The 19,358-nt window shown below is 38.4% G+C and overlaps 1 protein-coding gene across 1 annotated transcript in view; it reads left to right on the top strand.

The window, feature by feature from the left end:
• The window catches only part of SCP2 (sterol carrier protein 2), a 96,703-nt gene that overhangs the window by 73,580 nt on the left and 3,765 nt on the right, over positions 1-19,358 (top strand). Inside the window, exons 13-15 of the mRNA XM_041770232.1 lie at positions 1,879-1,972; positions 8,329-8,458; positions 19,077-19,156. Coding sequence (XP_041626166.1) covers positions 1,879-1,972; positions 8,329-8,458; positions 19,077-19,156 — 304 coding nt within the window. The remainder of the gene's footprint in view (positions 1-1,878; positions 1,973-8,328; positions 8,459-19,076; positions 19,157-19,358) is intronic.

Genomic DNA, 19,358 nt, shown 5'->3' with positions numbered 1-19,358 from the left:
CTTGAAGCTCTGGAGCCTATTCTAGTCATGCTATCACTTTTTACCATGGGCCAGGGGCTCTGCTAGGTACCCTCCTCCCACCCCGGGATTCTGTTTAGTTATGTAAAGTCATTGGCCCTCTCCACTTTCTTTCCTACCTCCCCACCAGAGGTTCACAGAGGTCAAGTAATTTACTCAGAATCATATAGCTAGTATGTGAAGAAACCCTTGAGATTCAAACCCAGGCCTTTGTAGCTCTAAAGACTATGTTCCTTCTGCTACATCAGGTCATTCATCTATAATTGTTCCCTAACTATCAAACAACCAACAGGCAGACAGTTGTTAAATTCATATCTGTGTCACAGGTAAAATATAAATCTTGAGCCCAATCTCTGCTTATCTAATCACCATCAGTTCTTGCCTGGACTATTACAGTAGTCTCTTTGCTTCCCTATTTTGCAGCTTCATAGTTTTCCACCTGGCACCCAGATTTGTTTTTTTAAAACATGTAAATTGGATCTTGCTACTCTGTAGCTTATACCATATAGTTCTTCTTATTATACTTAAAATCCAAACTCCTAATAATAATAATAATAATAATAATAACAACCTAACTTTATTATCTTGCTCTGTGTGTTTCTGTGACCTTAGATCCTTCTACGTCTCTGCTCTGCTCCAGTCATACTGGCCTTCTTATAGTTCTTTTAACTGCCAAACTAGTTTTTTCCTTAAGTTTTTTATGCTGGAAGTTTAGAACTGGCTTCCCCACCTAAATCTTTATATGACTAGCTCATTTACATAATTTAAAAGCTAATATCACCTCCTCAGAGAAGCCTATCTGACCAGGCTATCTAGAATAGAACACTGTAGGGGAAGGGAGGGAAAAATAAAATAAGATGAAATCAGAGAGGGAAACAAACCATAAGAGACTCTAAACTATAAGAAACAAACAGGGTTGCTGAAGGGGAAGTGCATGGGGGGATGGAGTAACTGAGTGATGGGCATTAAGGAGGGCACATGATGTAATGAGCACTGGGTGTTATATGCACCTGAGGAATCACTGAACTCTACCTCTGAAACTAATAATACACTATATGTTAATTCATTGAATTTAAATAAAGTAAAATTTAAAAAATAAAAATAAAATACCCAACAGACACATATTCTTTCTCTATATCCTCTTAACCTGCCTTATTTTCTTCATAGTTTGTTTGTTTGTTTGTTTTAGGTTTTATTTGTTTATTTATTTGAGAGAGAGAGAAAAAAAAAAATGAGTGGGAGGGAAAAGCAGAGGGAGAAGGACAAGCAGACTGTGCTCTGAGTGCAGAGCCTGATGTGGGGCTCAATCCCACAACCCAGAGTCATGCCCTGAGCTGAAATCAAGAGTTGAGTGCTTAACCAAATGAGCCACCTAGGTACTGCATTATTTTTTTCATAGTAGCTTCCTTCCTTCCTTCATTTATTAGAGAGAGAGTGCGTGTAAGAGTGGGTGGAGGGGCAGAGGGAGAGAATTTTCAAGCAGACTCCATCTCAGGACTCATGAGATGGGACTTGAGCCAAAACCAAGATTTAGATGCTCAACCAGCTCAGTGACCCAGCTTCCCTTATATTTATTTTTTTTGCTTGTTTGTTGTCTCTCTCCCCAACTAGGGTAAATTTTTTTGGTTTACTTTATTTTTAAGGACAATGCCTATTGTCTAGTGAGCACTCAGTATTTGTTAAAAAAATGGGAAGAAAAGCTTAATTGTTTTATGGACTTAATTATGATTTTCTTTGGGCAAGAGCCACAGCATCTCTGTTCTTAGGGGGTTTTGAAAATTACTAGTGTTAAATGGTGAAAACCTTGTATCTGTATGACTCCATGAATTGAAATTGGTTCTTTTCTCCATTTTCTTATAGAACTCATCAGATTGAGGCTGTTCCAACCAGCTCTGCAGTTGATGGATTTAAGGCAAATTTTGTCTTTAAGGAGATTGAGAAGAAGCTTGAAGAGGTAAGTAAGATTTTTATAAAATTCTACCAGGAGGACTTTGAAGCTAGAGGAAGCAGATAATAGATTTCTGGTGTTTCTGTGAAGTGATACAAGTTAAAAATTTATATAATATTGTCAAGTAGTGAGTGTCTTTTGTATTTCTGAGTGTCTGTTATAGTTTCTTTGTAATTCTGGTAAGAGTGCATTTCAGAGATGTACAAGCCTCCATACTTGAGTTCTATTAAGAGCTATGGTAAAATGCTGTGATAATCTGAACTAGAGGAAAGGCTAGTCCTTGTTACTCTCCTCAGTCCTCTCTTTGTCAGGAAGATAATTTTGGACCAAGGTCATGTAAAAGGATTCTCACTTATTTTGTGTAATTTCCCTTTAATTCAAAAGAATTAAAATTGAATTTTTAATGCAAAGACTTTGCTTAGAACCATTAAAAAAGAATGTTTAAAATGTGTCTTTAAAAGGTACCTAATATCAACACTCCTTATAAAAAATCTCTCGTGCTTCAGTTTTTTTAGAGTAGTTTTTTTCTTGTAAAAATAATGCTAATTTAAAAGAAAATCACACAATATAGAACATATGAAAAAGAAAGTTAAAAATCTCTTGAATTTCCATCACTTAGAGTTCACTAAAATGTGAACAGTGGTTGACATTGTTTCAGACATCTCTCTTTGTATATGAATATGCAGTTCTACATAACTGGGATCATATGATACATGTTGGGTTTTTAAATTATACTCTGTATACAAATTTATTTTTATGTACAATAATTAGTTCTTGATAGATAACAATCATACAAAGGCAATCTAACAATAACTTTTATTAAAAAGAGAGCTATTCTTTTTTTTTTTTTTTAAGATCTATTCTCTTTAAGCAAAATTAGTACTTATATCATTGTTTCAAACCTAAAGGCATCTCAGGATATTATTACTGATTTTAATTTTCAAACCAAGAAGTAACAATTATAGTCACAGTTACACAATTCCAATTATACATCTATTAAGCTGACCAAAGTGGCTGAAATAAAAGGATTTCATTTGTGCTACAGTGTGAAAGGCATACATTGTGCGTATCTTCTAATTTATTGTAGCACAAAGAACTTATTAACATCTAAGGTGATTGCACTGTAGGTGGAAAACAATCAATGTGACTGATGTGTCTTGAAAAAAGACCCTGCGTTCTTGTGATCAATGACCTTCCTGAGGTAGAGGGGGCTAGGTTTGCCCGTTCTGGGCAGGCAGGCATTGGCTCAGGAGCTGCAGACCTGTCCTGCCACCATCTTGTGGGGATTACACCTACATGGGGGTTAAACGTGTTTTATAACCCGCTTTTTTCTCTTGACAGTGTTCCATGCACATAAATATAAATCCTTACCATGAGTTTGAATGACCACCTAGTACACTTTGATTTTTATGTATCATAATCTATTTAACTAGCTTCCTATGGTGAACATTGCTTGTATTTAAGTTTTTGCAAGTAAAGTAGTGGTATAATAAATTTCCTCTTTTTTCATCTTTAAATATTTAATGCCATGATCATCTTAGCATGAGTAATTAAAGGAGGAAATCGTTGAGTTGTTGGATATGTATATTTTGCATTTTGGTATATATTGCCAAGCTACCCACCAAACCTCATAACAATTCATGGGAGTAACTGTTTTCTCCTCCTACTTTCTCCGGTGCTTTGTGTTGGCTGGTTTTTTAAAAATCTTTGCCAATCTAGTAGGAAAAAAATATCTCATTATTGGTTTGTTTTTTAAGTAATCTACCCCCAACATGGGACTTGAACTCATGACCCTGAGATCAAGAGGCCCATGCTGTAATGACTGAGCCAGCCAGTTGCCCCTCTCATTATTGTTTAATTACCTTCATTATATTTGTCCACTAAACTGAAGTTGGACTCTGTAAGGGCTCAACTTGAATTTTTTTTCTTGCCAACAACATTTGCCTACAGAGCAACCTACGGGATAATTGCTTCTGCCAAATTGTCCCATTTTTTTCGGCTTTATTCTGTCAATAAAAATAATTAGAGAATATCTGATAACTATGTGTCAGTCACTGAATAATTCATTATTGGGGTTAACAAAGAAGTGCTGTTTTTATTTCACAGTCTTAGCTTTGCAGTTGTATCCCTCCTGCTCCCATTTTAATTCTTTTCTCCTCTCTCTTAAACCTCACTTGAGCAGACCTTGTCCCCTTGTTTCCTTCCCACGATTGTAAGTTTCCTAAATGTTTGTAAGGACTAGAAAGTGAAAGTCTTGGAATCTTTTGTCAATTCATGCATTTTCTGCCTTAGCAAAGGAAATCTGGCCAGAGATTTTATTTCCACTTTTGTCTTAGTTAGTAATACCCTGTTGCCCTTTTTTGAATTCTGTCTTAACTTTTTGTTCCAATTAAGTTTGAGACAGAACCTACTCCTTGACCTTTTGCCTACTCAGAAAGAAAGACTTTTTTTCACTCAAGGAGCAAACTTAGAACTTTCTTAGTATTAATGAACTTTAGTTCTACAACAAATGTGTATTTTCTTTCCCCTTTTAGCTCTCTCCTTGTCCATTTCCTTACCCTGTCTCACATCTTCTTCAATGAAAAATGTTATTTTATAAAAGGATCAGTTGATTTTTTTTTAAAGGAGGACATTTGATTTTTTTATTATTTTTTTAAAGATTTATTTATTTATTTATTTATTCAGAGAGAAAGAGAGGCAGAGACACAGGCAGAGGAAGAAGCAGGCTCCATGCAGGAAGCCCGATGTGGGACTCGATCCCAGGTCTCCAGGATCACACCCCAGGCTGCAGGCGGCGCTAAACCGCTGCGCCACCGGGCTGCCCGTATCAGTTGATTTTTAAAAGTAACAGCAAGTGCAAATTAGTCTACATCTGTTTTAAGGAGGTGGGGAGAATTTCTCTCCAAGTATGCTAAGTAGAATTTCTAAATACTTGCTGGTGTTTTCCTGCTCTAACTTGTTGGTGTCTGTTCCTGAGGCATTATGCAAGCAGATGGCATGGATGCACCTAGAAATAGTCATTCATGGGCTGCTGGCCCCAAAGGAAGCCTGGCTCTTGGGTGGCCCACCATACTAGGATAATTAACCCACTCTTCTAGATTGTCTTCATGGAAACTTGAGGGATAAAAGATCTTAAGGAATGTGGAGAAGACTTGAATTTAAAATTCATTTATGGAGACACACTGCTTTCATAGGCTCACGTTGGAAGTATTGATGTAACCTGCTTTGCAGAATGGTATGGTCAAACGACAAGAGCACTGAATTTGAAGTTAAACCAAACAGGGATTGAATTCTGGTTGTACTACTTACTAACCATGTGTCCCTGCCTTTCAGGGAACAGAGTTTAGTGGGAAGACAGACATGGGGAAATTTTCCCCTGGAAAAAAAAAATAACTGTTTTAACAAGAAACATGGATACATGTGCAAATGGCTATCAAAGTGTCCAGTAGAGATAGAAGAGCCGTCCCAGAAGAATTAAGCAAGTGAGCGGGGACTTCACGAGGTTGGGGTGGAATGTAAATAGGAGGTGAGTGAGCTGGGACAGGGCATAAGCAAGAGCATGGGAGGCTCATATGTTTATGGAATTCAAGATGATCAGTATTGTTAGAACCTACAGCCTGAGGAGGATGAAAAAAGTGACTGAAGGTAAGAACAGATAAATATCCCTCAGATTATGACAAATCGTGAATGATATGTAAAGACAGACTTCCTCTTGTAGGCTCTGGGGAGCCACCTTTAAGAAATTCACACCTGAAAGTGTTAGATGGCTTATGTTAGTGTGTTAGATGGGTTATGTTAGTGTTAGATGGATTATGTTAAATGGATTACTTGGCAATAGGAGACAGAATAGTCCGAAGCATTCTTAACCTTTGTGAGCCTTAGTTTTTTCTGCTCAGTGAGCTGATATTAATATCTGTCCACCTACTTACAAGGTTTTATGGAGATTGAAGAAATAACGTATATAAAAGGATTTGAACACTTTATAGCCCTAAAAAGATTATTATTGTCATTAATAATTTCTCCTAAAGCTAACTTAGAATGATTTGAGTGAGATATTTTAAGGGAAGCCAAAATAAGAATTCCTCTTTAAAAATCTGATAAGAAATTTTGGTTTCTTGGTTTAACTAGAAAATAGTAATAGTTAATTCCAAGACACCCACGTGTAGGAAATGCCCCCATGATAGTCAAGATAAGTAGGCCTAGACTAAATATTTTTAGAATAGCTTCTTTGGAGTCTAAGACACATGGTTGTTTCTGAATAGGTTCAGGTGTGTTATCTAGTATAAATAGGAAAAAGATTGACATGCCCATTAGGATAACTAACATTAAAAAGACAAAAGCCTGGGGTGCCCGGCTAGTTCAGTCAGAAGAACTTGCAACTCCTGATTTCCAGGTCTTGAGTTCGGGCCCCACATTAGGTGTAGAGGTTACTAAAAAAAAAAAAAAAAAAAATTAAATAGTCTTAAAAAAATAAAATAAAAACACAAAGGTCTGTGCAGTGTGCAAAAATTGAACCTTCATTCATTGCTGGTTGGATTGTAACATGGTGTAGCTACTTTAGAGAACAGTTTGGCCAGTTTCTCAAAAGGTTAAACATTATCTTATGATTCAGCAGTTTTACTTTTAAATATATACTTAAAAAGAAATTTGTACACAAATGCCCATGAAGTATTGTTCATAATAGCTAAAAAGGGGAAGCAATCAACAACTGATGAATGACTAAATGAAGTGTGCCACATCCATACAATGGAATGTTATTTGTTCATAAAAATTCCATGCATCAGCATGGATTGGAATAACCTTAAAACATTTTGCTGAGTGAAAGATGCTAAGTGAAAGTCACAAAAGACCATGTATTGTGTGATTCCATTTATATAGTATGTCCAGGATGAGCAAATCTACAGAGATAGAAAGTAGATTGGTGGTTGTCAGACTAGCAGGAGGGAAGTAGAGGGCAGTGATGACCAATGGCTATGGGTTTCTTTTGGGGTGATAAGAACATTGTAAAATTAGAAAATGGGGGACGCCTGAGTGGCTCAGCGGTTGAGAAGCCTGCCTTCGGCTCAGGGGGTGATCCCGGATTCCTGGGTTTGAGTCCCGCATAGGGCTCTTTGCATGGAGCCTGCTTCTCCCTCTGCCTGTGTCTCTGCCTCTCTCTGTATGTGTCTCTCATGAATAAATAAATAAAATCTTTAAAAAAAAATAAAATTAGATAATGGTGCTAGTTGCACAACTTTGAATATACTAAAATACCACAGATTTGTATACTTTAAAACAAACAAAACACAACAAAAAGAAAGAACTTAGGCCAGGTTCTCTGCTTACATAGAAACAGAGGTTAGTATCTGATATCAGTCTATGTAAGTTCCTCAGGGATAATAATTATTTGAGTATTTCAGGTACTTATACCATAGTGCCTGAACATAGTAAACACTTCAGTCTTTTTTAAAAGAATGAACATTAGACAAACCATAAGAGACTTTCATTTCTCGGAAGAAAACTTAAGGTTGCTGGAGGGGAGGAGGGTGGAGGAATGGGGTAACTGAGTGATGTGATGAGCCCTGGATGTTATATGCAGTGGATGAATAACTGAACTCTACCTCTGAAACTAATGATATGTTAACTAATTGAACTAGTTGAGCTATTTGTTAACTAATGATATGTTAACTAGTTGAATTTAAGTAAAATAAGCTAAAAAAATAGAAGAATAAATATTATGATACCAAAAGGAAGAATCTTATATCTAAATTATTGCAGGGATGTAAGGCTGAAATAAAGAAGGTGGGAAATAAAAACTACTAGAAATTATAAGAGAAAAAAATTATAAGAGAATTCAAAAGGTAGCCAATTCCAAAATATTCAACGATTAATATGTTATTTATGTATTTGCCGTAACCCACTCACTCCCCCACCCCCAAATAAAAGACTTTGCTCTCAGAACCATTTCTCTTTAAGTTCTGATTGTGGGAAGCCAGAAACACACGTAAAAGAATTTACCTGCAAAAAAAAGGGAGTGGGGGTTCCTACATTTAGACAGGCCAGAGTGAATCTTTCAGAAATTGAGATAAAGGAAAGCTACTTCAGTAGACCATGCTGCTGTGCTACCCTCATTCTCTCTTTTCTTCTACCAGTTGTGTTGGGAAAGCCATTTTTAACAAAAGATTTGGCAGATGAGGGAGTTGTTGCCTTTCAGATTTTTCTAGGTGAAAGATCCTGAGGGAGCTTGGGGACTGCTGCTGGCCCAGCTGCTCACATCATATATCTATTTAAACGTTCAATGTAGAGAAAAAGCCTGAGAAACAAACTTAATACAACTCCCAGAATTTTGGTCTTTTATTTTTTGTTTATTTTTTCCTGTCCAGGAAGGGGAAGAGTTTGTGAAGAAAATTGGTGGTATTTTTGCCTTCAAGGTGAAGAATGGCCCTGAGGGGAAAGAAGCTACTTGGGTGGTGGATGTGAAAAATGGCAAAGGATCAGTGCTTCCTAACTCAGGTCAGTGCAATAATGACTTCATTAACAGGAGGCTTGAACAAATACACAAGGGAAAATGGGGATCTGCTTTGGTGTTTTCCAAAAGAGCTGGCTTCAGAGGCATAGGACCTTGTTAAAAGAACTAGTGAATCCTTAGGAAAAGGGATAGGTCACAGCTACCTCCTCCCAAAGATTGGGAGCCTCCATCACAGAGTTGCCAATTTTAGGCCTTAGAATTTAGAAGACTTGGGTTGGGGTGCTGGCCTTACCACTCACACATTCTGGCTTTGAACAAATTATTTAACTTCTCTTAGCCCCAATTTTCTCATCTGTAAATGAGAATAATAAATGGTACCTATATCATAGGGTTGATGGAAGGATTAAGAGAATTATCTCTTAAGTATCCTATAAAGCACATGGTCCAGCATATGGTTACATGGCCTCAAAAGTCCTATCTATAATCACTATCTCCATTTCCTCTCATCCTAGTCTTTCTTGAACCTACTCTAATCACTTATCCTCATCACTGTTCCAAAACTATTCTTATCCAGGTCACGAGTGACCACCATGTTGCTAAATTTAGTGGTTAATTCTCAGCTTTTATGATATATTTGTAGGCTTTCCTCTTACTCATTGGCTGTTTCTTCCTGGCTTCTCTTCCTATTTTCTCCTCATCTCCAAATTTCTTAATGTTGGTGTACCCCAAGGCTCAGTTCTATCTCCATTCACTCCCTAGGGATCTCCTCGAGTCTCGTGCTTTTATTTTTATTTATTTATTTATTTATTTTTTAAAGATTTTATTTATTTATTCATGAGAGACACAGAGAAAAAGAGGCAGAGGGAGAAGCAGGCTCCATGCAGGGAACCTGATGTGGGACTTGATCCCGGGTCTCCAGGATCGCACCCTGGACTGAAGGCAGCGCTAATCCACTGAGCCACCAGGGCTGCCCAAGTCTCATGCTTTTAAAACCATCCCTACACTGATGACTCCCAGATATCTTCAGCATGGACTCAGCCACTGAACTCTAAGGTGTATATCCAACTGCTTAACTGATAAGTTTACTTGAATACTTGATAGTTATGCTGAAGCTAATATGTATAAAACTAAACTCCTGATTTGCTCCTACTGCCCTTTAATATTCTTCCCACCATCTTCTCAATCTCTATAAATTGCTTCTTTGTCCTACCAGTTCCGAGGTCAAAAACCTTGAAGTTCTCATTGACTCCTCTTTTGCTCACATTGAGCAGTCTAATCCATCAGCTAATTCTGTTTTCCTCTACTACCTTGGTCTAAGTCTCTATCATTTTTCTTTTTGCCTGATTTTCCTGTTTCTAACCTTGCCCCCTGTAGGTTCTTCTCCACACACCAGCTGGAGTGATCAATCGGTCGATTGATTGATTGGTTTTTATTTTGGGAGGTGATTTATATAATTTTTTTTTTTTTTTTTTTGGAGTGATCATTTTGAAACTTAAGTTTGATTGTGACTCTCCTCTGCTCAAAACCATCCACAGGCCTTTAGCTCACTCAGTAAAAGCCAGAGTTCTTATCCTGGCATCACACGATCTGGCCCTGCTTTTCTTTTCTTTTCTTTTTTTTTTAAGATTTTATTATTTATTCATGAGAGAAACAGAGAGGCAGAGACACAGGCAGAGGGAGAAGCAGGCTCCTCACAGGGAGCCTGATATGGGACTCGATCCCGGAACTGGGATCATGCCCTGAGCCAAAGGCAGATGCTCAACCACTGAGTGACCCAGGTATCCCTGGCCCCATTTTTCTCTGTTTTACTCCACTCTCCCTCACTTTGCTCCAGTCACATTGACCTCCTTGCCATTGCTGAAACATGGAGTGTTCCCAGGTTAGAGGCTTTCTACTGTGTTCCCTCTGCCTGGAATCGTCTTCCCTTGGATATCCTCACAGCTTGTTCTCTCATTTCCTTTGGATCTTTGCCCAGATGTCACCTTCTCAATGAGTACTTCCTTAACCTTAATGCTTTTAAATCACATCTCTGTTACCATTCCCTATTGTCCTTTCCTGCCTTATTTTTATTTATAGCACTTACTGCCATCTGATGTACTCTCTAATATTTTGCTTATTTCCTTATTGTCTGTCTCACCCATTTGAATTGTAAGCTGCATGAAGACAGAGTTTTTTGCCTGTTAGGTTCATTGTGGCATCCCCATTGCCTACAATAGTACCTGATACGTGGTAGGCCTTCAGTAAAAGAAATAGTTTAAAAATGTACAGCAAAATGAATGAATGGTGCTCAGTAAGCATTCAGGAGGTTACATTTTGTATGTTGTATTATATGTGTTTCATATGTTCATTTCTCACAGAGAGTCTGGTATTATTAAAAAACATGATGTATGAGGACCACTTTTTTGGAGAGCTTAATATACCGTGCTATGAACTTTGAGAGTGATTTGATTTATAATCAATCCAGTTAAAGCTTTTTAAGTAGAAAAGAAAAGTGAGGGCTGTATTTTAGAGGATGAAGCAGGTGTATTAGATCTGATGAATTGGAAAGGGAGAAATCAGATGCAGAGAGAGCAATTGGGGAGATGGACGTTGCCATGTCTAAGTGAGCAAAAAGGATAGCCTGAGTGTTGGCAGTGAGAAAAAAGATGTTGTTACATTGTAGTTACCAGGGTATTTGGGGTGAAGTTGATGGGACCTGAAAGCTGTGTAGGAGAAGGAAGTCTATCAAAGATGGGAGAGTTTTGTTACTGATACATTATTGTGTGGTGCATGATATCAGGAGCACAGAGGGAAGGCTAGCAAGTGGCAAGGAGGGACGATACTTGTTTCTCTGAGAGGGTAGATAAATATTCAGGGGCACTCTGAGGTAGAAAGGATGTTGGCAGAGCTCTTGGAATAGAGTTTAGAGCTTGGAGAGAGGAGAAAATGTTATAAGTAGTGCTTTTGAATAAGGAATCAATTCGAATAGAAGAAAGAGGCAGTAGTAAGGGCATCTTATATGGGCAGCATGGTAGTGTGGAAAGTTCCCGAATGATATATATAGTCACTTTTTTTCCCTTCAAATGGGTAGGCAGAAAAAGAACTGTAAGTTTGCATTTTATGAGCTGCCACTCTAATGTGGTGTAGGAAGAAAAACAATGCTTTGTCTAGATTTAAGCTTTTAAAAATAAAAAGAACTTTTGGAAAATAGTTGTTTCAGGATTATATTCTGATATGCCCAGGCAGATGATAAGGCAATATTCTAAAAACATTTCTGTTTTTTGTTATTGTTTGTCATGAAAGATAATATGTTATGGAAAGTTATTATATAATTTCAGAAAACCTTGTATGTATCCTGGCTGTGAGCTCTCCCCATATTAGGTGCCCCATCCCATACCTGAAGGGATTTTACCCCTGGAGCAAGGTAATTTCTGCTGAAACTGACACTTGTTGGCAGCTAGGAGTGGTGTTGAAATATGGACTTACCCAGTAAAAGCCACCATTGGAAATTGCCAGCTTCTTTTACATCAGCCAACAAATGCCCATTTGTTAGGGATCAGGTATGTTAAAGCATTAATAACCTGTCCTAGTTTGAACTACCACCTTAAAGAGAATTGCTAGTTCTTTTGGCATGTACACAGTGTTGAGAGGTTTACTTACTGTTGACGAAGTAAGATTTCCTTAAAAGTATTTCATTTGCTTATATTCTAAGAGTTTGGTAATGATTTACAGGTGGTTATATTAAGGACTTCTAGATTTTATGCATTTTCCATAATCTTTTCCTCCTGCCTGGTGTCTTTGTCTATGAATTCCGCCCCTCCCTCCTCTCTTTTAAAACAACTCATATAGCATATCTCTAGGAAGCCAACTTTGATTCATCTAACATGACACAGTATCTTTCATTCATTTTTTCTGCCCTCTCAGCATCTACTTGAATTCTCAACGCTGCCTCATTGTGGGCAACATGATCTAGAAGGGCTCAGGATCTTGCATCCCCAAGGTACAGTAGAAATTGCATAGCCTTCGGAGACACTCAAACTGAGTTCAGACTATAGCTGTGTCACTTATTAGGTGTATACCTTCCCTGAGTCCAAAGGTCTTGTCTAGAAAATAGAATAATTTCTATCCATGGAGCTGTTGTGTGGATTGAATGAGATATATAAAGCCCTTTAGCGTAGCAAGTGCTCAATAAATCATTGCTTCCTCCCCAGTACATATATTAAACATTAATTTAATTAATTAATTAATTAATTAATTAATGTGAGACTTGTCCAAGACTCTGCAAAAGGACTTGGGGAACTGAGGAAGCATCTAGATTCATCAGATCCTGATGAACTGGTGAAGGTCCAATTAAAACTGAGCTGTCAGGGCACCTGGGTGGCTCAGCTGGTTAATCATCCGACTCTTGCTTTCAGCTCAGGTCTTGATCTCAGGGTTGTGAGTTCAAGCCCTGTGTTGGATGTGGAGCCTACTTAGAAACAACAACAACAAACTGAGCTATTCAATGTTTGTATCCTTCCTATAATGATAGGAAGCCATAGAACTTGGGAGTAATGAGCTTCAGTAGCAGGAATCTGCTTTCAGATCCGGCTCAATCTAGCTGTGTGATTGTGGGCAAGTTGTTTGACCTCTCCAATCCTCATAGAGTTGTTATAAAGATCAAATGAGTCCATGTATGTGAAGCGCTCAATAGATGCTGATCTTACAGCAGCAGCAGACTTCATTTTCCTAAACTTAAATTTTTTTAGAGGTGGGAAGAGAGAGAGGCAGCAGGGGCAGGCAGATAGAGAGGGAGTGAGAGAGAATCTTAAGCAAGCTCCATGCCCAGCACAGAGCCCAACATGGGGCTTGAGATCATAACCTGAACCAAAATCAAGAGTTGGATACTTAACCAGCTAAGCCAACCGAGTACCCCTACACTCACTCTTCAATGACTAAGAGTCCTTTCTTGGAATATTCGGATCAAGTCCAACTATAAATCAAGTCCGAGGATCTCAGTTTGCTAGCTTTTGTTCCTCCTGTTCTTTGAGGATATAAATCTACGTGAGAACTGAATTTTCGAGACTATAAGTCCCTTCGTTTTCAAAGCTTCACACCTTTTTTTTTTTTATCAATAGTAAGAAAATTTTGTTAGAAGCAAAGATGGAATAGCTGTTGAATCTCAGTCTTTTAGGGGCTATCCCTGAGTTTTAAGACATATAATAAAACTTACAACTTTCAATCATGTTTGAACTATTTGATAATATGGGTATGCTGTGCTTTCATAACTTAACTGCTCTCTTAGCCCGTTGGGGCTGCTGTAACAAAATACCACAGACTGAGTAGCTTATAAACAACAGGAAGTTATTTCTCACAGTCCTGGAACCTGGAAGTCCAAGATGGTGGAAAGGGCTGGGGGTCTCTTCAGGGACTCTTATTAGGCACTAATCCCATTCATTAAGGTCCACCTTCCTGACCTCCCCACCTGTTAAGACCATCACATAGGACATTAGGATTTCAACATGGGAGTTTTGTGGGGTACACAAACATTCAGACCATAGCAACCCCTAATCTCTTAATTAAGGCACGGATTACCTGATTAGCTATTGGGCCATGATTTGATCATCTTTTGAATGCTACATAATCTACTTATTCAATGGATTGATTGCCCTTATGTGTCAGGCACTCTTCAAGGACCTGGGATATAGCAGTGGACAAAACTGACAAGGGCCCTGGCCCTGTGAAGTGTCTGTTCTAGTGGACAGATAAACAGATAAACAGACAGAAAAACATACAAATAAGTAAGGCAGTTTGACATAAATGCAATAAAGAAAAGTAAAACAGTAGTAAGCTAGAAAGCAACTTGGTTTCAGGGAAAGGCCAACTTTAATTTGAGGAGGAGCCAACTGTTAGAGGACTATGGTCATATTAATTGTCTAAGACACTGCTGATAGATTTTTTTTTTCTTGGTGAATTTTTCCTTTTGCACTTGAAACTTACTTGTCCAAGGTAGACATGGTTGATTTAGCAATGAGATATTAGTTTTTGTTGTATACTTTTTTATTCATTATACTTTGATATTAAAGTTAATATTTTTAGGGGCACCTGGGTGGCTCAGTCTGTTAAATGTCCAATTCTTGATTTCGGCTCAGGTCATAATCTCAGGGTCATGAGATGGAGCCCTGTGTCAAGGTCCACACATGCTTGGTGGGTGTCTGCTTCTCTCTGTCTCTCTCTCTTTCTCCCTCTCTCCCCAATCCCCATTTCTCCCCCTCCCTCCCTCCCTTTCGTTTTCCCTTTGCTTTTCCCCCCTCTTGTGCTCTCTTTTTCTCTCTCTCTAAAATAAACAAATCTTTAAAAAAATAGAAAAGATAGAGAAACAAAATGGAAAAACTACTCTCCTATAATTCCACCGTCTATGTTAGGAGTTGACAAACTCCTGTTTTATATGGCCTGTGGGCCAAATCCAACAACCTACCATCTGTTTTTTTGTTTGTTTTGTGGAAAATTTGTATTGAAGTCTAGCTTATAATAAAAGACATAAATATGAAGTGTACAGCTTGATAAGTGTTTACAGATGAATATATCTCCCAGATCAAGCTGCACAATGTTGCCAGCAATCTAGAAGCTTCTCTTACGCCCCCTGCTAATCTCTCCCACAAGAAACCACTATTCCAGATTCTGTCACCGTAGATTGATTTTATTTATTTTGGAAATTCATTTACATGGACTCATATAGTATTTATTTTCTTAGGTTTGTCTATTTTTTGCTCAGCATCATAAGATTCTTTAATATTGTTGTATGTATCAGTAGTTTGGTTTTGCTGTGTGAATGCCCCAGAATTTATTAATTCCATGGTTGATATATCTTTTCAGTGTTTCCATTTTGGGGCCTTATGAATAAAGCTGTTATGAACATCCTTATATAGGTCTTCTAGTGGATGCGTGTACTCATTTCCACTTGGCACATAACCAGTAGAAATACTAGGTCATAAGGTACATTAGAGCCAAACAGTTTTTGATGTGGATATACTATTTTACATTACCCTCCACATTCCATGAGAGTTTCTTTTGCTCCACATTTTTGATAGTACCTGGTACTAGCAGTTGTTTTGTTTAAGTCAGATTCATTGAGGTATAATTTAATACAGTAAGATCTACCCTTTTTAAGATGTATAATTCTATGAATTTAGACAAATGCATATAATCGTGTAACCATCACTAAAAATCAAGAGATAAAATATTTCCACCACCCTGAAAAGTGTTCTCATGTCCCTTTGTAGTCAATCCCCTCCTCCCACACTCAGGCCCTGGCAACCACTACTCTGATATCTGTCCATGTACCTTTACCTTTTCCAGAATGTCATACAAATGGAATCACACAGGATGTAGTTTTTGTTTTATTTAAAGGTTTTATTTTTAAGTTATCTTTATACCCAAAGTGGGACTCGAACTTACAACCTTTGAGATCAAGAGTCACACGCTCTACTGACTAAGCCAGCCAGGTGTCCCCAGTATATAGTTTTTGAGCCTACTTCTTTAACCGAGATTCATTCACTTTTTTCCAAAGGTCAGATAGTTACTGTTTTATATTGGGATAGTACATTTCATATTTCAACCAAAAGACAAAAATGCAGTTTAATTTAAACAGAAAATAATGGCATCTCCCAGATGCCTTATTTCTAAATCAACCATATACACAAATTCTGTTCCTTTCCCCCCCTCACCCCCTCAACCAATGCCAGCCCATAAGCTTTGCCCAAAATCTTGAGTCTTCCATGCCATAGGACATCCGACATCCTGGACTTGTGAAGCACATGAATGTAGCAATTAGAGGTCTAGCAAATGGCATTTGAAAGGGACCTCAAAGTGCAGTATATCTTTTTAAACATGTTATAGACTGAGCTGGTTCTTTGAACACTATCACTCTGCTTAAATTTGAGAAGCAGGCTTTAAAAATGCAAAGCATGTAAGTTATATTTCAGTGCAGATCTTCATCTGGTCATTGGAAAAGATTTCAAAAATAAAAAAATATACTTAGTGTCACCTGCCCCTCCCTCCTACCCAAAGCTGAAATGAAGGAAAAACCAGAACAAAACAAAAACAAAAGAATTGCAGATGACTTTGGAATCCTTTAGGAATCCACTACTTCCGATTAAAAATTTTTAATACATTGGAGAATCATTAAAATGAAAAAAAACACAAAAGTCTGCTCTTCATGTATAGAATAAGCTGCTGTGTAGAATGTGTTTGAACTTTGAGTTCTTCTGGAAGGCTGGTGACATTGGGAGGCTAGGGGCTGTGTTTCTTTTTGTGGCTGAGTAGTTTATCCATTCATCAGTTGATGCACATTTTTTTCCCAGCTTTTGGCCATTTGAATAAAGCCACTATGAGCATTCACATACAGTTTTTTCTGTTTAGACTATGTTTTCATTTCTTTTGGTTAAACACCTAAATGTGGGATTGCTAAGTCATGGCACGTGTATGTTTAGTCTGAGAAACTTCTAGACTTTTTTTTTTAAGATTTTATTTATTTATTCATGAGAGACACGTAGAGGCAGAGACACAGGCAGAGGGAGAAGAAGGAGGCTCCTCACAGGGAATACGATGTGGGACTCCATCCCAGGACCCCAGGATCATGCCCTGAGCCGAAGACAGATGCTCAACCACTGAGCCACCCAGCTGCCCTTTCTAGACTGTTTTTTAAAGTGGCTGTACCGTTTTACTGTCCCTCCAGCATTGCATCAACTTTTCAGTTGCTCCATATCCTAACCAGCACTGGGTATTGTCTTTTTATTTCCTTTTTTGCCCATTCATTCTAGTAGATATATAATAGTATCTCATGTGTGCTTTTATTTTTTTTTAAATTTTTATTTATTTATGATAGTCACAGAGAGAGAGAGGCAGAGACACAGGCAGAGGGAGAAGCAGGCTCCATGCACCGGGAGCCCGATGTGGGACTCGATCCCGGATCTCCAGGATCGCGCCCTGGGCCAAAGGCAGGCGCTAATCCGCTGCGCCACCCAGGGATCCCTCATGTGTGCTTTTAATTCGCATTTCCCTGATGAGTAATGAAGTTGAACACAGTTTCATAGGCTTTTTTGGCCATTTGGAGATTTTTTGTACAGTGTCTGTTATTTGCCTGTTTTTATTTATTTTATTTATTTTATTTTTTGCCTGTTTTTATTTTAGATTATCTAACCTTTCCTAATTGAGTGATAGGAATTTTTTTTAATATAGTCTGGATACAAGTTGTTTTTTTTTTTTGTTTTTGTTTTTGTTTTGGCAGATACATGAATCGTGTATATCCTCTCCTTCTCTGTCTACTACCTATTTTGAAAATTTTATTGGCACACAGCCACACTCATTTGTTTATATATCATCAATGGTAGTTTTTGCACTACAGTGGCAGAGTTGCATAGTTGTGATAGAGACCTAGTAGCTTTCGGCAGAGTCTAAAATACTTAGTGGCCAATCTTTTACAGGAAAAGTTTGATAACTCCTGCTATAGATAACTGTATACTCTTTTTTTTATTACTATGTAGCAACTGACCACAAAGGTAGTGGCTTAAGACAACACATGCATCTATTACCTCATAGTTCCCAGGGCTGAGTTGGCTGCGCGTAGCTGGGTCCTCTGCATAGGGTTTTACAGACTTCAGTGAGGGTATTGGCCTGGGCTAGGTTCTCATCGGGAGGCTTGACTGCAGAAGGGTTGGTGTCCAAGTTTACTCCGGTTGCTGGAGATTCATTTCCTTGCAGCCATGGAGAATGATAACTTGAGTTTTTTTACTGGCCATAGGCCAGAGTCTGCCCTCAGCTCCTAACAGCCAGCACAGCACCACATGGTCCTTTGCATATATGCACTTCACAGCACAGCAGCTAGTTTATTCAAGGCCAGCAGGAGAGACAGAGTCTTCTAGCAAGACAGAGTCTTACATAACATAACAGAACCACAAGGATGACATCCCATCTCCTTTGCCACATTCTCTTGGCTAGAAGCAAGTCACAGGTCCTGCCCATATTCAAGGGCACATGCAAAGGCGTGAACACCAGGAGGCAGGCATCACAGGGGTCACCTTAGAGTCTGGGTGGCACAGTAAACATTATTAATATATTGGCATCTAAGTTTATAGATGTTTTTTCCTATGCATATATAATTGAATATGTTTTTAAAGCAGAAATGGGACCATGCTCACAGTTTGTTTTGTAACTGGCTTGTATGACAGTATCATGCATGGTACAGTGTAACATGAACATTTTTTCAGGTCAGTAAATGTAGATCCACATCATCTAATGATTGCATTGTATCCCATCATATGAATATGATAATTCCTTTCAAAGATTTATTTATATATTTGCGAGAGAGCACAGGCGGGAGGGACATAGGGAGAGGAAGAGAGAATCTCAAGCCAACTCCGCACTGAGTACGGAGCCTGACACAAGGCTCAATCTCATGACCCTGAGATTACTACGTGAGCCGAAACCGAGAGTCGGACACTTAACCAACTGCGCCACCCAGGCACCCTGATAATTAATCAATTCCCTCTTGTTAAATATTGAGGTTGCTTGTAATTTATGCCACATTTCACCAGGCTGCCATAGAAGAGTACATGAGTAACATTTTCCCCGCACTGCTCCAGTACTGGAGGTGAATACCTGAAACTGAATACTCTCCTTGCTCTTCCTTCATATCTGTTTTAGATAAGAAGGCCGACTGCACAATCACAATGGCTGACTCAGACTTACTGGCTTTAATGACTGGTAAAATGAATCCTCAGTCGGTAAGTATAAAGGGGCTTATTTCCTCCTAGTAGGTGGGTCTTTGAGTCCATTCCATTTCATCTCCTGCCTCAGCCTTATACCATAAAGTGCAAAGTGGTCAAACTGACAAAACTCAGTGTTCCCTAAAATGTTACTTAACAAATGACAAACATTTGTGGCACAAGCCATGTGCCAGGCACTGTTTTGTGTCTTGTGTAAAAC

Source organism: Vulpes lagopus, chromosome 10 (assembly GCF_018345385.1).
Source record: "Vulpes lagopus strain Blue_001 chromosome 10, ASM1834538v1, whole genome shotgun sequence".
Lineage (NCBI taxonomy): Eukaryota > Metazoa > Chordata > Mammalia > Carnivora > Canidae > Vulpes > Vulpes lagopus.
Note: the sequence above shows the minus strand (reverse complement) of the source record. Positions and strands in the feature narration are given on the sequence as shown.